General features: G+C 36.3%; 1 protein-coding gene across 11 annotated transcripts in view; it reads right to left on the minus strand.

Annotated features, from left to right (window-relative positions):
• The window catches only part of LOC111047592 (voltage-dependent T-type calcium channel subunit alpha-1G), a 408,419-nt gene that overhangs the window by 79,471 nt on the left and 309,083 nt on the right, over positions 1-19,865 (minus strand). For all 11 annotated transcript variants that reach the window (XM_039434132.1, XM_039434130.1, XM_039434138.1 and 8 more), the window contains 5 exons: positions 18,751-19,033; positions 15,417-15,509; positions 14,106-14,284; positions 7,524-7,738; positions 4,068-4,258 (listed from right to left, as the gene is read on the minus strand). In XM_039434132.1, coding sequence (XP_039290066.1) covers positions 4,068-4,258; positions 7,524-7,738; positions 14,106-14,284; positions 15,417-15,509; positions 18,751-19,033 — 961 coding nt within the window. The remainder of the gene's footprint in view (positions 1-4,067; positions 4,259-7,523; positions 7,739-14,105; positions 14,285-15,416; positions 15,510-18,750; positions 19,034-19,865) is intronic.

Genomic DNA, 19,865 nt, shown 5'->3' on the forward strand with positions numbered 1-19,865 from the left:
AAGATGATATTATAATGATTTTATTTTCAATTATGAGATATGCTCCTGTTTGCAAAGTTCATTCTTTATCAAGCAGTATTGTATTCATTGATTGTACACTACGCATTCTTGTTGAATTCAATATTTCATTATTGTTATTCTGTAACGTACTTGTCATTGAAAGAAGATTCATTTATTTAATGTCAATTGAGTCGCCATATTGCTGTGTTGCGTTGCGGTGTCGCTTCACGATACATGTTGCAGCGTGTGGTAGGCTACGTTTAAGAGCATGCTGTTTCGCCTAGTCGCTCGGCAACATTATTATGCTGTAGCGTAGGAGTATAGAGCCTCACCAGTTGAATCGCATGTCATTGATGAGTAGACTATTATAGGGTAGGCTCTTGGGCTTACAACTGTATTTGATACGCCTTTGATACAACATATTAATGGAATATGCAGCTATAGATGTCATTTCCTTTGGGAAACCAAAGGGAAGCTTTTGATCAGAGAAACTATGATGGTAATGCTCGATTAGCAATGTAATGGATCAATTCAGCAAGCAACAAAGCGAGGGAATCTCAATTTGAACAATATAGGAGATTCAAACATGATTCACTCATCAATGCGAACATAATATGATAGAATTGTGAGAATACCGTGTTCTTGAACATGTAGGTCGTTCAAAAACTATAAATTTGAATACGATTATACTCTGTACAAAATTACTTCTTACTTGGGATGGACATGCTCAGCAGAGAAAGCATACAGCGGGAGGGATACAGAGGCGCGATGTTGCCGTTTTGAAGCGGCCAGTGTTCTCCAACTTTTAGTGACTGTTCATGCTACACATGCGAATTTTCCTGTCTGAGAGCAGTCAGATGACTGACGAATTGGCTACTACGCTTCTACCTATGACTCTATTAATCACTGTAATTGGCTGATCTCCCTCCATTTCTCTGCGCCGCATATTCCTCCAAGTCAGAAGTAATTTTGTACGGACTATAGTTCATGATCATAAGATTGTAAAACATAAATGGTCATATGAAGATCCAAAATCTTATTAAAATCAATTAATTTGAATGTTGTCTATTGCTCAAGCCGACAAAACACAGCATACCGGTAGGTACTAATAAATTTATAAAAATGTAATTTGTATCACTCTTGTATCAAGCAAGCCAGAATAATGCTCATAAAATAGATAATTGTATAATAGAATAATAATTCATATAGATGTCATGATAGTGAGTAGAGCACAGTAGTAAGTAAATAGAAGAATTCGCAATTGAATGCAGAAACTATGGTATAAATGGAATGATTCATGCTATTTACACATCTGAAATGAGAAACAGGAATCACCAAATTTTATGATTTCAAGAGATGAGTTTCAGCTAAAAATTGCTTGCCACAAACTTGTTATTAGATAGCGATTTGCTAAAAATAACTAGAATAACTAAATTGGTATTATCACAGTCACTAGACTCTTTAAAAAATACTAAACCATTCTTTTCCATCTATCAGAAGTAATATCATAAGCAGATAGTTTAATCTGTTATAAGTGAAAATTAATGATTCATGTCTATACAGGAATGTTTTTATAGTTGCTCTCTCCATTTCTAAATCGAAGGTTCCTGATAATAAATTATCAGAGTTCACCGCATGCAAACTGAAAACAAACTTTCAGAAAATATTGAGCTCTGGCACTTGAGTTTACGGTAGCTGAACGTCAGTGAATTTTCAAACAAGAGAGGAGTAAATCATGGGTTGCCTCAAAATAAGTCCGAAACAGTCGGTTACCACTTCAAACTCTCTTGCATGCGTGATGCCCCAAGATAGAGCGAGGGAGAGAGAGAAAGAGAGTAAGGGAGAGAGCACTGAGCAGACAGGATATTGGAAAGGACTTCAGTCCCTTTTGAGCTCTCCTGTGGGGGTAGGGGAAGGGGGTAATGCTTCACAAAGCAAACACATGTTGCGGTACTTAGAAGTTGTTGAAGAGCTTGCTGAAGAGCCAAACTACTAGAGAACCGATGATGCCCTGAAACGCTTTCAATTTTGTAGACGGAAGAGTATCTTCAGACTGTCTTTATTTACCCGCAATACACCAAGAATAGTAAATAATGGTAAGATAAGACTTTTTCACGGTATGCAGTCCATTATTAATTGCAGATTAATAAATAGGATTCCTCGATGAGAGTTATCATTAATAAAATTAGTCACATGACCCATGAATGGTGAGATACACCGTGTCCCACGAAGAGGTTTACACGTTTAATTTCATATTACGTGCCCATTCATGTACCGAAATTTTTAAATTTTACACAGTTTACAAAGTAGGTTCTGAAATTTCAGCTCCCTAACCTTCCAGAAACAAAATGGCGGCATATTGAAATTTTACTAATCAGCTTCCTATAAAAACTACTTTCATGAGTTATTATCTGATTTCTTTACTACGTTGCGGTAGTCTTGGCTCATTTTATGGTACCAGTAATGGATCAAGCAATCTTCCAACAAGATGGTGCTCCACCTCATTTCGCAAATCATGTCAAGCAATTACTAAATGACAAACTTCATGGTCGTTGGATTGTGAAAGTGGTCGTGGAAGTGATTTTTTAGATTGGCCACCTCAATCACCAGATTTAACTGTTTCTGACTTCTTTTTATGGGGTTACTTGAAGGAAAAAGTTTATACCCATAGATTCAATAATGATGAGGAACTAAAACTATCAATAGAAGAGGAACTTCTCCGGATACCGCGGAGTTTCTTTGTAGAACCTTACGAATCATTTCTTAAGCGCTGTTATCAGTGAGTTGCTGTGGTTGGATTTCAATTTGAATAATAATTTTGGACTTTAAGGTCATTGGGCATTGTTCTAGTTTTTCATTTAAAAGTGATATTGCCCTAAAGTACAACAATAAAAATATTTTATAAAACAGAGAACATATTTTTAATGTTCTTGAAGTATCGTTTTTCAATATGCCGGCTTTTCGTTTCTACGAAGGTTAGATACCGTAGTTGAAATTTTCCCAGAATATGTTTAGAACCTACTTTGTAAACTGTGTAAAATTTAAAAAAAATCGGTGCATGAATCGGCACGTTATATAGAATCAAACGTGGGAACCACTTCACGATTTATATTTCATTGATGAATATTTCAACTATTTTGAAATGAATATTTGAACATTGTAAAATTCTCAAATTATCAAAATCGTGAAAATTTCGGTCCGGTATGCTCTGGCAAGCGAACTCGATACTCCATATATAGAGTTCACTGGCTCACCAAACTCGATACTACGTGACTATAGAATTCACTGGCTCACTGAACTCGATACTACATATCTATACAGTTCACTGGCTTACTGAACTCTATATTACTTAACTATGAAGTTCACTGACACACTGAACTCGATATTACGATAATACATGACTATAGGGTTCATTGACTCACAGAACTCGATACTACTACGTAAGTATAGAGTTCACTGGCTTACTGAACTCTATATTACGTAACTATAAAATTCTCTGGCTCACTGAACTCGATACTACGTAACTTGAAGGTCCACTTGCTCACTGAACTCGATTCTACGTAACAATAGAGTTCACCAGCTCAGTAGACTCGTTACTACATAACTATAGAATCCAATGGCTCATTGAACTCGATACTACGTAATTATAGAGTTCACTAGCGCACTGAAGACGATAATACGTAAGTGTAGTAGCATAGCCACCTCTAATACAAGGTCCCGGCCTACGATGTTGCAACATTGCAGCGTAGGCCTAGAATCTAATACGTGATTGGTGAAAATTATTTTTAAAAATACCAGCTGATCTTTAGGCCTACACTGCGACGTTGCAATATCGTGGGCCGGGGCCTTGTATTAGAGGTGGCTATGGTATAGTAGCCACTGGCTCATTGAACTCGATACTACGTAAGTATAAAGTTCACTAGCGCATTGAACTCGATACTACGTAAGTATAAAGTTCACTAGCGCATTGAACTCAACACTACGCAACTATAAAGTTTACCGACTCTGGCGAATGGCAGTTTTTCGAATGTCGCATTAAATATCCAACAAAAACTCCTAGAAATTACCATATCCATTGGATCGCGATGGATGCCGTTGTTGAAGGAAGGAACCCTGAGCAGGGCCGAGCGCTTCGGACTGGCGGGACTCTCGTCTGCCATTGGCTCCTCATTGTCCGACCCCACAATGCACCTGGGGGTGCACGGAGTTCCCAGCGGACTATTCGCCAAACTGTCGTTCCCCTGCTTTTTTCCTTCTTCTGGAATATATTGGATCAGATATTTATTTATTTATTCTATTTAATCATCAGAATTACACAACTTATAGAAAAGTAGCACAGGCTTATAAGCCCAAAACGGTTCCAATTCTAATTTATTCAACAGTCCAAATGTAGCTAGGTTATGTGTCACTTGACATTATTCAATTACACACTCAATTTACAATTAAACACACACAAAAATCATTTTTAAATTTGAAAAAATACTTCTAAATTGAATTGAATCAATCACAATAAATTGATTAGAAAAGTCCAAACTTTAAAAAAAACTATAAAATATGAATTTACATTCAGGATAATATTATAATCTCCATTTATTTCACCAAAATACGGTACAATTATATTACATGAGAATGAATTAATGATACTTAAAACAGTATGGATAACATTGATAGGAGCAATAATTATGTCCTACTCTCATTGGAATCAGCGCGATAACAAAATTAAAATGTATTATTATCTATTTTCTGTGTATACAATTACAAATCATGTAAATATGATCGGGAAAAAACAACAGGTATGGCCCAAAACTATTCTGTTCCGAAATATTTTGATAATGAATAACATGTCCGAAAAATATGTTATTTTTCTACTGTTAAAAGTACAATTTCGTCCAAAAATATATAATACTAGCCGTCAGGCTCGCTTCGCGCGCCATATCCGTCTAGCCAGGACCCCGGACTGGGTCGTTCAAAATGAGATCAGCGTGCTCGCTTCGCTCGCCTGCATTTTTCATTTGAGCATGCTTCATTCCATCAGAAAGTCAAAGTACTGAGAAAACGCAGAAAAGCTGAAAAAAACGTTGGAAAACGCTGATTTTGGGCGTATCTTTGATGAAATATTAAAGTCACCTCATCAACAAATTTTTAGACCCTAGCTTAACCTCTGTACCAAATTTGAACATTTTCTGACGGCTCCTGCTATTTATATATTAGATTTAGCAATCTTCGTTTTTAAAAATAGACGAATGTATGCGGAGAACCAGGTGAGTCATTCCCATAATACAAGATTTAGAGGTTTTGTTTACCCACATCACAGACTTAGCCTTCTGGAGAGTGGCCCGTTTTATATAGGAATGAAAATATTTAACTAAAACTTTGAATAAAAGTTGGATAAAATGTATTCTTATGTAGTACATTACACCACAAAAATTTGCTGTTTTATGAGGAGAGAACTAATAACTCATATGTTGTAGCTGATTGCAAATAGAACATCGATTTTAAGAACAGCTGTTCCAAAACAGCTGATTTATTTTGTTTTAAATAAAAAAATATTTAAAAGAAATTATCACCTGAAAATTATTTTCAGAAATATTTTACAACTGATGTTGTGGAAGATTAGGATTGATGGCATGAGGATTCTTAGCTGCCCAAATATGTTGGTTAACGATAGCAGTTCTTGTAAAGTGTGCCTCGTCGGTAAATAAAACGGTTGTTAAAAAGTTTGGGTAAACAAGTTTTACTAAAAACCATCGGCAAATACCAGCACAGGGAATACAGTCTCGTGGCAATAGAGTATGAACTTTCTGGAGGTGGTATGGATGTAATTGTTGCTATTTTAGTATTCTCCAAATAATAGATTGATTGACATTAAACTGCACTGACAATTCTCTCGTGTTCTTCTCGGGATGTTCATAAATTTCATTAAGAACTTGCTCTTCTAACTCAACAGTCTTAGTAGATCGGGGTCTGCCTGCATAAATGTGCTCTTTGGATATCAAAGAATCTGTCTCAGACAGACGTTGATGAATAGTGGCAAAAAACCTTGAACTTGGACATACTCGGTTAGGAAAGTTCTCTTGATACAAACGTCTTGCTTCAGTACTATTACAGTAGTGTCCCATTCCATAGGCTACATTAAATGAATGTCAGCTAATTCGGAGTATGAATAATGTCTAAAATTACCTGCCATTTTTTAAAAAGTTAACACTTAACACAAAAGCAAAGTGAAATGGTTACAAATAACTGGTTAATAGGTTAAACAAAAAACACAGCGCGGCTACAGTAGGCCTAACTTACAGTTTGTTTTTTTGTTCAACAGTGAGCTAAAATATTTCTGAAAATAATTTTCAGGTGATAATTTCTTTTAAATATTTTTTTTATTTAAAACAAAATAAATCAGCTGTTTTGGAACAGCTGTTCTTAAAATCGATGTTCTATTTGCAATCAGCTACAACATATGAGTTATTAGTTCTCTCCTCATAAAACAGCAAATTTTGTGGTGTAATGTACTACATAAGAAAACATTTTATCCAACTTATATTTAAATTTAGTTTACACAGCTTACAACATTTTTTTCAGAATTAAATTCTCTACAATTTTTATTGCGAAAAATTATTTGTTTACTGGTCATTAAAGAAAGTTATTGGGCATCAAACTTAGAAGTCTGTGTTTTTGAACTTAGATTTTTTGCATATTTCAACTTTTTTCTCAAAAACTACTCACACTACAGCTTCCAGACTAGTTTTATTCAATTTTTCAGATATTTTTCCATATGAATCCAGCATGAATTTTTCAAAAACTAGTCCCCAAACAATTCAGCATCGGTGTATTTCACCAGAGGAACTGAATTCCGGGCTAAATCTTTCACTCTGTATAGCTCGCTAATGAAGCGTTTATGGATATATGTTTATATGAACTTTTTTTCTTATTTCCACCTCTACTATCACGCATTGAAATATTTTACCATAATTATGAATCACCCTGTATATACAGATAAAATATATAAATATCTGTAAAATACATAAATAAAAAAAATATAAAATCTGTAAAATATATAAATATCTGTATATACAGATAAAATATATTGCTTGAGTTTTTATTATTCAAGCCATACGAATGATTGTATAGTAGCCACAATCTTCATGAATTACTGAGCTGTTAGAGCTATAAGATTTTCATTCCAAGGATATGTTTTGAGGAAAACACTATATACTAGATTGGATCATCAAAATAATCAATCTTTATAAATGGATAAATTATTTATAACTCCTTGATTCATAAATCAGGTTATCAGTAAATCCATGACTCATGAATGTTATCAAACATCTATGCAAAATCAGGAACCCATCTTGACAATAATAATTATGAAAAGTAACTATTATCCGAATTTTTATGAGTATATTCAATCATTAATGTTCTAGAAATTTTATGAATTTACTGCATAGAGATTGTATCTGTCTTCTGAGACTAGTCAACTACAAAGATGAATTAATTCGAATCTAGAATTAAATGAATGATTACTGTACCATCATCTTGTTGGAATGCATGGAGCAGCAGACTACTTCCCAAGTTCACGTTGGCCTCCAGATTCCCTCCATTGCCGTTATTGTTCACCCCTTCACTGGTTCCTCCGTCTTTATTAGAATTTTTCAACTCCTTCTTCTGTTGTCTCCTGTACTTGAAGAGCCGCCATTTTTTCGCCAATCTTCTCTTACCCCTTCTCCATAGGTGAGCTACATACCTAAAAAATAACAATTTATTTATTTATTTAGCATTATGGCAGATACACAACAAATATATGATCCGTGGTCTAGTGCAGGGCTCTCCAACCTACGGCCCTCGGATAGATTTTTTTCCGGCCCGCCAAGAGTTATTGCAACAGATTTTTTAAAATAAGTTATATATTTATACGCATTTTTGAAAACTGTTCAGTACTCTTCTATTAGTAGCCACTCCATTTCTTAATAAGTGTAGAATTAGCTGTAAACAAGCAGCGATCAACCATTGCGAGATATTAGCAAATGGTCCCACAAGTCAAATTCCACGTACATCCTTGTTATTGGCCCTCCAAGCCTCCCTAGAATTAACGATGTGGCCCTTGGATGAAAAAGGTTGGAGACCCCTGGTCTAGTGGATAGAGTGCTTGCGTAGCAACTTATAGATCCCGGGTTCAAACCCTCTCATTACCAAAAGTTTTTAGCCAGATAACTCCCGTGTTATTGGATGGGCACGTTAAACTGTCGGTCCCGGCTGAAGTATGACAGCCTGTGCCCATTGACGACTTGAATTATATATTCAGGCGGAGGGACCTTCCCCGCAAGAGACTCCCCACCAACAAAAGCCATACGAATTTACTTTTACTTTACAACACATATATAGCTCATGAGTCTCAAATGCCTAGATATACACTGTATATTTCCAATTTCTTTGAGACGTTGTGTAGTTTGTCTGACTGCCATCATTTGCTAGTCCATTTAGCGTTAACCAATGTGCACCATAGAGGCGAAATAGCGTTACACATAACTAACTTAAAAATCTGATTGCTTGAACAATTTTGAGGTTGAAGAGGGTGAAAACTCAATTTTCAATTCTCACAGAAAAAAATTTAAATCATCTTGCTTCAAATTGTAATCCATCACATAAAAACAATCCAAATATTATTATATATTACAATCCAATCATTTTAGAAATGCGACAAATTTCTCCAGCTTCTATTGAATTGGTTCCCCTGTTGCTCTGTTGTTTATTTTATATATATCAAACTAGCCGTCAGGCTTGCTTCGCTTGCCATATCCGTCTAGCCAGGGGGCTCCGCCCCCTGGACCCCCGACTGGTTCGTCCAAAAATCAGATCAGTGGGCTCGCTTCGCTCGCTTGAATTTTTCATTTGAGCATGCTTCATTCCATCAGAAAGTCAAAGTACTTCCTCGCTCGATTCAATCACCGATTAATTCCAATTATTTAGTGCAAAGTGGAAAACTTCGTTAGAATATTATGAGAATTATTGTACTCCCGTCTAGTAGTATGCATTGAAAAACTGGAGAAAATAAAATACACCTAAACCCCAGTTAAACCTCTCTACCAAATTTGAACATTTTCTGTCTATTAATTTATGAAAGAACTGAGAAAACGCAAAAAACGCTAATTTTGGGCGTATCTTTGGCGTCATTTCAAATTCCTTCTAACACAACATTATTACACCCTAGCTTAGCTTCTGTACTGAATTTGAACAATTTCTGTTCATTTGTTCTTAATAAATCTGAGAAAAAGCAAAAAAAAGACGCTAATTTTGGGCGTATTGGCTGAGAAAGTACGTATAAAGCTGAGAGAACGCTAAAAAACGCTGGAAAAACGCAGATTTTGAGCGTATCTTTAGAATTTTTTTCAAATCCGGTCTTAGTGCCTCTAAAGGGCCAACTGAACATACCTATCAAATTTGAACGTTTTTGGTCTGGTAGATTTCTAGTTCTGCGAGTGAGTGAGTCAGTCAGTCAGTGAGTGAGTGAGTGCCATTTCACTTTTATATTTATATAGATAATATATGCTACATTAGTAGCATATTGAATTTCATTTATTTCGAAATGGAAAAACAATTCATTATATTGAAAAATGTGGAAAATCAGTTTAAAATGTTGAGTAGGAACACTATTAGTCTATATTATAATTGGAGAAAAAGACAAATGAAAACTATAATAAATTGTGTCAGATTTTAGATAGAGAATTTTCACAGTGGCGATTTCTAGTGTTCATATCTTAATGATAATAATATATTCAGAGTCTCCATTTCCTAATGGTAATCAACTTGGACTGGTACTTCTTCTCAGCCTTTTCCCACTCAAGTGGGTTCGGCGTTTCAGGTCAGCGCTTCCAGGAGTCTCGGTCATGGGCTTCGTTTTTTTATTCCCTTCTCTACAAGATCTTGGGCAATACAATTTTCCCATCCAACTTAGATCTTAGATCTTCATCCAACTTAGATCTACAATTTTCCAATTTAGATCTAGTAGACTAATTGGAACAGTCATGACTAACAGACCAAATATTACAGAGCATTATACTAGAATTTAGTTTTCACTTTGCAAAAAAAACATAAAGTTACTGGAATGAAATATTGTATGATACTGAATACGGTTGTTCAAATGCATTTAGATAGATGAAAAGTAAATACTATATACTATATAGATAGTAGATGGATAGTAGATAGTGCATGAACGTCATTCGTGAATTTTGTATCCATCGCGTATACTAGGAGAGTCACGTTCAGTAGCTATCACTATGCTGAACGCATTTTCTAGAACGTATTTTGTCGTTTTTGACTTGGGATCATCTTCCTCTAAAAAGCAATTGCCCCCCAAATTTCTTCAAGAATTTAGTATCTGTTGCACGATGAGAATATATTTGACAGATTCTGGTGATAGAAGAGCAGACAACTCGTTCTAGTTACTTAGTGTTTGGGCCAAACGCTACCAAATACGGTACACATAGAAAGAAGTAAATTTCTTCAGATATTTATATCTCTGTATTTTTTAAATACTCTCCTGATTGAGTATTCTCTGAGACCCTCTACGTCTCTGAGTTTTAATATCATCTGAGTTTTGAATATCAAAGATTTTTGAGCTCAATGCTTCACGTCTTCCCTTTCGCGTTTGACAATTATTCGAGTGAGATAACAGATCTTGCTTCGATTGGAGTGTTTCATCATTCTTTGTATTCTGATGCACAGACAACTTTTTGAAAAAATAGAATATATTACAAACCAAATGATCTTCTATTTCTTCAACTTCTTTGTAATTTTGCAGAATAGTTGGAGCAAAGCTGCTGTTTTCATACCACTGCTCTTTAGCTGTATAATGTTGGAAGTCTTCATGATTATGTGAGAAAACTAATAAGGATAGGCCTAAGAATAGAATGGTCAGGTCAATAATATAATAGATTCCAGCTCGCTATCGACCTTCTATATCAATATTCCAAATGTTTGCATAATTAAACAGCTGTTTCAGTGGCATCGACCTTCACTAGGACTTTTTTGTTATTTCGCACCTCTAGCCTACTTGGAGGGAAATGTATGGAATCTTGAGTTCCGAAAAGTGTATCAATATTTCATTTCTAATGTATAAAATTCTTGATCGCTATTCACGAGTGTTTCGGATGGATACGTTAAATCGTCGATCCCGGATGCCTGAAATCAGTCGTTAAATCATGTGGAAAGTCCCTGAAATTGGTTAGGTGTGATCTCAAAACTCTGACACCAGGCAGGTCACTCTTAGGCAATAATTATCCATTTATTGATTAATAAAAAACCTGTATACGTGCAGGAAGATTTAGAGAGTCAATAGGTTTAAAGAGTCAATGCCTTTAGACTCTAAAGTTTAGAGAGTCAATAGCTGGAGAGAGTCAATAGTCAACATGTAGATCAGAGAGAGTCATGTGAGTTTTGTTGAGAATTTGAATTAGAAAACTCGGCAATTATCCATTTATTTAATAGTAGAAACCCTGTTAATACTTGTAGGAAGCTTTAGAGAGTCAATAGCTCCAGAAAGTCAATAGCTTAAAAGAGTCAATACCTTTAGATTCTGAAGTTTAGGGAGTCAATAGCTGCAGAGAGTCAATAGTCAACATGTAGATCAGAATTGAATTGAATTGAATTGAATCGCTGCCTTTATTAAAAACCTAGGAGGGCGAAGTTAGGGCGCAGCCGGCCGGCCCTCTCTTACACTTAACCCTCCATACAATTCTAAGTTACAACTAAAACAACATCATAAACAATGAACTAAAGTAAAAGAAAACAATAACTTAGAAAACAATTAACAGGAAAAAATATAAATATATAAATATAATAATTTATTATTTTGTATTATATTATATTATTTATCACTATATATAAATATGATAAAAATAAAAAAAAGAGAAAACTTGAACTCCTTTCGAATTTAAGTACGTAAAGGGGTTATGCAAAAGGAAGAAGAGAAAAGTGAATACAGTTGAGAATTTTCAGTCCAAATCCATAGATTATTCGGTAGAAGAAGGGAAGAGGGAAAAGGAAGAAAAGAAAAAGGAAGAGAGAGAAGAAGGAAGAAAGAGAGGAACCACACATACACACACACACACACACACACACACACACACACACACACCACACACACACACACACACCAACACACACACACACACCACACACACACACACCACACACACACACACAACACACACACACACATACACAAAACACACACACACACACACACACACCACACACACACACAACACACACAACACACACACACACACACACATCAGACTTGAATTACGGGTTAGGGAGCATTCCAGTCGAGTCCACCACCTCTGATCCACCGCAAGACATCCGCGCCGAACCGGCGATGTCCCTCAACTAGCTTCAGCTCAGCAGGCAAAGAATTCCATAAACTACAGGCCGTCACAAGGAACGACTTATTGAACATAACAGTCCTATGTGTTGGACAGCCAGCGCAGATGGGATCCATGCCGCGTTCCTCCACGGCCAAAATCACCCAAGTAACGGTACTCCACTGCCAGATACTTAGGCGTTTTGGTTTTCAATATCTTATGCAGGAAGCACAAAGCATGATGTGATCTACTCTCACGCAGCTTCATGAGTTCAAGTCTGTTAAAGTATTCGGTAACATGGTCCTCACGTCTCAGGTTGAAGATAAAGCGAACACAATAATTATGTGCACGCTGCATCCTCTGCAAAAGTTGAACTGTCATGTCAAGAGTCACAATGTTACAGTAGTTGAAGATTGGGAAAATCAGAGTCTTGACCAGCATAACCTTTGTTGGAAAGGGAATGAAGTCAGAGATCCTCTTCAATGTCATGATCCCCCCAATGACCCTGTTACAAGTCTGAGTCACGTGGCTGGTCCAGTCAAGAGTCCTTGTCATTGTCAGTCCCAAATTTTTCACGTCAGAACTGTATTCCAATTGTATGTTATTCAATGTTATGTATGGTCAGTTAGATATGTCAATTGTGTTTAAAAGTCTTGACTAACCTATCACTATAGATTTCGATTTTGTCTCATTAATTTTCAGTCCATTATTCTCAGTCCACTGTACCAAACGAGTCAAGTCAGCATTGACCTCATCAACTGTGACGCCAAAGTAATTTTTCTTGCAGTGTCGGTATTTTTGTAAATCGTCTGCATACAGGTGATGTCTGGTCGTAAGTAGAGTGCTTGTCACGTCATTTATGTAAATGCTGAACAGTAGAGGACCCAATACCGAACCCTGAGGAACTCCTCTGTTCACTTCACGCCACCGTGAAGAGGAATCCCCAACTCTCACACACTGACACCGACCCCGAAGATAGGACCTCACCCATGCCACAGTGGAGTTGGAAAACCCTAATTTTCTGAGTTTGCAGAGTAGGGTAGGATGGAAAATACTGTCGAATGCCTTGCTAGAATCTATTAGGACTAGAACTGTTAGCTCTCTATTATCCATGGCCCTACGGATGTCGTCAGTTACTCTGAGAAGTGCAGAGGTGGTGCTATGACCGCTGCGGAACCCCGATTGAAAGTCACCAATCAATCCAGAGCCATGGACGAATGTGCTCAATTGGGAGTGAACAATGATTTCCAGAACCTTTGACAAGACGGACAATAAGCTGATAGGCCTGTAATCAGATGGAGAGAGAGGGTTAGGGATCTTGTTCAAGGGGATTACAATGGATGACTTCCAGTCATCAGGAAAAACCGACGTTAAAAGTGAGGTATTGATTAAATGAGTGAGGAAAGGAAGGATGAGAGGAAGGATCAGAGAGAGTCATGTGAGTTTTGTTAAGAATTTGAATTAGAAAACTCGGCAATTATCCATTTATTGACTAGTAGAAGAGAGTCAATAGAGAGTCACCAGAGGGTCAATGTAGAGTCAAAAGCTCCAAAGAGTCAATACCTTTAAAGAGTCAATAGACTACCTTTAGAGAATCAATACCTTTAAAAAGTCAATAGACTACCTTTAGAGAGTCAATAGCTTTAAAGCGTCAATAGCTATAGAGAGTCAGTAGTCAACATGTAATTCAGAGAGTCTTGTGAGTTGTGATAATAATTTGAAATTTAGAAACAATATCAAAATACTTACTTGACTATTTCGGCGTAACAAGTAGTGGGTTCCGAGTTGTTAGTAGAAGAAGCAAGTGTGCTAGTCGACTGGAAGCGAGCTCTTTCCAGTCGCATTCTCTCCATTTCGCGTTTTTTCGTCTCCGAAAATTGTGTCGCAATAACTACCAGGCACAGGTTGATCATGAAGAATGATCCAATCTGGAACAAAAAATGAAAGAACTTAAATCACAAAATGCTATTTGAATTGAGAATAATTAAATTTTTAAGCTACATTGACCTCGGCCATGATTCCCAAAAACAATAAACCAACTGCAAACAGAATTGAGTGTGCCATCATTGTCAGCATGGATCTAACCTTAAAGTTTAGACTACAACCGTGAAATTGAATGACTATCCGGGCAAATTATTGTGCTTATCTGTTTACAAATCGATTGTCGACTCGAGGCAGCGGGAAACGACGCGGCAAGTTTGAAAACGCGGTTCGTCTCGACTCTTGTTGATTGTCGTTAATGAAGCGTCTCGGCGTCTGCATCTGCTTAATACTCCCCGCGGTGCAATCATTAGAATCAGCTTCCGCAAATAATCAGTCAGTTCGACTTCTGGCGCACAACTTTAATTATTCCACCAATGATACGCTTCCCTGATTGACACGTAGATCTGCTTTCTGGAAAGTCGAATTGGTGTCGTATCCAGCAGTAGATGTGTATCAAACTAGTGCTAATGAGTGCAATGAGATATGGTTGATAGATAATGAAAAGATCTAGTTGATGATGGGGAATGGATTGAACTCTCTTGAGTGAGTACAGCATGAGAGGTCTGTAGCTCTAGGGGTGAGAAATTCGTTATTGAAGGGAACAATGTGATTGTGAATGTGAACGATGTGAAAATTCCCAATGAATGAATACAGAAATTTAAATAAAATTCCATTCTTTATTCTTTCATAGAATAATTACACCATCAAAATGATAGGGAGAGAAAAAAAAGATAGCCTTGTGCTATTTCTCTCCCATATTTAGATAGGGTTACACATAGTTCGGAATAGGTTAAGTCTTGTAGTTCTTCACTTCAAAAGATTTTTAGTCCTAAATGTAATAGTTTTCATTATTCAAAATCAAAATGAAAATAGTGAAAAACACACAATAAAACGTATTTTGAATCTTTATACAATATTATAATACGTTTTCCCTGATCTTTGTGCCTACTAACACGAACTGTAAATCTGATTACCGAATTCAAGAGTGAATGTGCTTCTAAAAGGGTCAAAACATATTTCATTTGCTATGAAAATGAAGGAATGTTGTGGATTTCAAGTTCAATGGAAGCTACTCACCACAATTAGAAGTACAAAATAGATCCAGTCCCAAAACGAATGGGCATCTTGAACGTAGTACATAATGTCGCTCCATCCTTCCAAACTAATAACCTGCAACAAAGGTTGAAACCTTTACCTATAACGATGAAATTGAAGATAATTTTATGATTTCAAAAAAATATATAGAACACTTCAACATTAGAGTGAGTGGAAATGGATTAATAGACCCCAGTTTGATAATTTAAGTAAATTAATCTGATATGATATCGTATGGGAATGTATGTTTATTACAACATTATTATCATAAGTTGTTGAATTTTCAATATATTGCATCAATTGATCCTGTATTATAAATTTAGAAAAAAAGGTGGCATAAGAAGGTCGTTTATGTTTCAAATTTTGAACCGATTTTTTGTTATCTCAAGGCGATTTCTGTCGACTGACCGCCCGTCATAAGATTACACAAATCCCACAAGAGCCATAGATATCAACAGTTAGTACTTTTCGATGAATTGCCCTCCGTAAATGGAAACCTCCCTAAAGATATGTTTAAGAAAAAGGTGAAGGAGATATTAAAAACTAGGGTGTTCTATACCTTATTAGTTAGGGGGAATACCTCGACAGCGAATTTGAGACCATAATATAATGAGTCAATTTTGTAATCTAGTCTTGATATGCCAATAATGTTCTTGTATGTTATCTCATGCTGTTTCATGTTATCTGATGTTTGTTTCATTTCATCTTAAATATTATTTACTTGAGATCCATGTATAATTTATATATTTGTTGATCAATAAAACTATTCTATTCTAATGTTTATTGTTACTGTTTTGGCCGGGTGAGAGTGTAAGCATGTCACAGTTTGAGACTCTACCATTGTCACATATAGCTTCACGTAAAAGAATTGCTATGACTATCAGTTAAAGTTAACAGTGAAATTTGAAACATAAACGCCCTGTACATGGGATATCTTCTTTTCTCTATTTTATAAGTGAGTAGCCTACAGAATTGGTTACCAAGAATGGTAGAATAGTAGTATTCACAGATAAATCACACAGCATATTTACACATCATCCAATACCTAAACCTGTAAGCTTTTTGAATAACTTTACACAAGTGATTTGCTCTGACGATGACGAAATTCTATCGAATTTGAACGTTCTGATAACATTCATCATACTTAACGTTAGTCTGTCTACTAAGTTTGCATCATACTCACATCACACACATGAAATCAAATTGCATTTCAACTAGAACAAAACATTTCTATAAATTCAATCTAGTCTACGTTATCAATCTGGAGAGATATGTATGGCAATGATACACGTGGAGAAAATGTGTGATCATATTGCCAATTTCGCTCTCAGCCGCAGGCGGTGTATGTTGGTGATGTTATTATCTCTGGCTGGTTTGAAAACGAAGTCAGAGTAACTCAATTCCAAGTCCGTTGTTCACTGGCTTTGTACTCCTTTCAGTGGTGAACAGAACTGGTATTGATCGTAGCTAGCAGTGAGATACTGGAACCTGTATGATTCTGATTAATTAATATATTAATTCATGAGAATACATTGAGTGTGATATGTAGATGTAGGTTGGGTGGGTTGCTACATGGCTACTGTAATGCTGATACAGTGTATTCTCATCTCATATTGATGAATAATCTATTTCATATCAATCCAAGATGAATTGCAGCTACAAAGCGTTCCCAGGTACGAGCTTCAATGAAATATATTTTCAGAAACGTGGGCTAATTAAATATGCAGTCTACTTTATTTTTTCTGATTAGGGTCCAAATGTTGTTGACGATAACTTGAAGATAAGTCAATAAATATGTTTTTCTTAAGATAATGATCAATAGAACATACTTAAAATTGAGATTCTGAGTTGGAATTTATGAAAATAACCATCAAATGGACGAGAAAATATATAAAAATACGGTCCCGTCTCACAAGATTTCGAACTACCTCAAGATAAATACTAAAAACTGCTACTGATAACTCATAAATGAAAGAATAGAAGTTATTATTTGTAAAGTTTTTTATGAATCATGTTGCTCTAAAGGTGCGTACAGACTTATGCGCCACGTACACGCGCAGTTCACTTTTCATCAGCTGATGGTATGCTTGTTGTATCTGTATTTGTACAGAAACAGTAATAATATACAGCTTATAAAATGATATAGCTTAAACAGAAAATATCGGGGCACCGAGCTTCGCTCGTTATTTTTGTTTATTGATAAACAGAACACAATTCTCTAAAATGATCGTGTTAATATTCTACAGCTGACTATACAGGGTCTGTATAATAAGTAACCGGACTGACCTCAGGATTTTTTTATTGGCAAAATATATAAAATTTTTCATTAAAAGTCTTCAAAGTAGTCCCCATTGGAGTCGATAACACGCTGATACCGGATTTTCCAATCCCTGAACGCTCCCTGGAAGTCGGCAACCTCTATGCTGTCTAGAGCCCTCATCGTAGCACATTGAACGTTTTCCAGAGTGCCGTACCGCGTTCCCCTTAAGTTGTCTCTTGACCTTGGGGAACAAAAAGAAGTCCGGTGGTGCCATATCCGGGCTGTAAGGAGGATGTGGCAACGTTACCCTCGACTGTTTGGCCAACTGCTCGGTAACGAGCAGGAAGTGTGCGACAGAGCATTGTCGTGATGGCGGATCCACGAATTGGCAATCCCCGGACGGATTCGATGAACACGGGCGGTTAGTCGACGGGGCACCTCTCTGTAGTATTAGAGTAGTCTGTAATACTAGAGAGCCTGTAGTACTGGCCGTTCACAGTCTCAGCTGTTTCAGCCAAGGATTAATTATCCTTTTAATGTCGTTTAGCAAGTTTTCCCAAGGATGAGACCTAGTGCAATCGAATTTAGCAAGTTTTCCCAAGGATGAGACCTAGTGCAATCGAATTTTTATATCATAAACCTACTATGTTCCAAATTTCGTAAAAATCGTTGGAGCCGTTTTCGAAATCCGTTGAACATAAATAACCAGATAGCCAAATATAAAAATATAAACAGATAAACACAAATTGCTCGCTTAATATATTAGGATATACATGCTTATCTGTGATAAGTTTAGCATCAGCTGATAAGAAGTGAAATCCGCGTGTTCGTGGCGCTTTGTCTGTACACACCTTTATAGATAATTTACTTGAGTAACAGAAGAAAATAACCAACATGAATATTAAACTGTGCACATTCACCGAGAATGCCTCAATAGAGGTGTTATCATGGAAACACCACTCGTATAACCACGAGGAGATAGCCTACTTGAACTGCGCACAGCTCCTGATAATGTATTAATAAACATAGGTGTTATCTGGGTGGTCGACCACTTACAAGGAATATAGCGACCCAAGCGAGACCGATGTTATCGAACGATATGGTGCCCTGGAACGGGTTATGTCCCTGTGGTTTGCACTCGGTGTAGTATTGGTTCCAGTTGACACAGTGCGTGTCGTTGGGGATGTTGTTGCTCCAGGGCAGTGCCGAATTGTTGCACACCAGATCGCCGTGCTTATAGGGAGGAAGCTCGCCACACGTGTGCATGCCGTTGTCTTCCGGTTTTGAGCAGATGTAGTCGCGGTCTTGCTCCTGGTACTGGTAATAGGCGGCCAGCGGTCTGCAAAAAATGAAAAAGTGAGAGGAATTTTAGTGAGAGAGATTTTCAGAAAAGTTTAGAGGAATTTCAAGGAGAGAGATTTATGGAAAAATTGAGAGGAATTTCAGTTAGAGATTCTCAGAAAAATTGAGAGGAATTTCAGTTAGAGATTCTCAGAAAAATTGAGAGGAATTTCAGTTAGAGATTCTCAGAAAAATTGAGAGGAATTTCAGTGATTCATTGATGTAGATTACAATATATACTGGTTTATACATCTATATGGAAAAGCTTACAATATAGCAAAATTATAGATGAATTTACATAATATAGACTAAGGAAATAATTATTGAACTGTATATGTTATGCATCTACATAAATTGGTGGAGCTTTGGACATATCAATGTCCATTCTTCAAAAAAAATATTCAAAATATCCTTCCCACTAACGCTCTACCAAAATATTGAGAGATTTCGAAGAAAATTGAGAGGAATTTTAGTTAGAGAGATTCTCAGAAAAAACTGAGAGGAATTTCAGTGAGAGATTCATTTATGTAATTTATAACACTTTTATATTTTGTGAATATGTAATATTTTATGAATAAACCAATTTGAATTTGAATTTGAAAAGATATTCTCAAATAGAGCATTGTTGTGAGTGCTTTTCAGTGTTTTTCGGTTACAAAGGCATGGAAACGACCTGAAATTATCAAAACCACTAATTCATTAGAATTAGAATTCAATATTTTTTGAAATAATTATTGAGATTGTTACACCCCTACCAATCTCCAGTAGACTGAAAGCTTAAATATTGAGGAGCAGAATGTATGTTTGTGTATGTGTAATGCATATTGTAT

Source organism: Nilaparvata lugens, chromosome 8, assembly GCF_014356525.2.
Source record: "Nilaparvata lugens isolate BPH chromosome 8, ASM1435652v1, whole genome shotgun sequence".
Taxonomy (NCBI): Eukaryota; Metazoa; Arthropoda; class Insecta; order Hemiptera; family Delphacidae; genus Nilaparvata; species Nilaparvata lugens.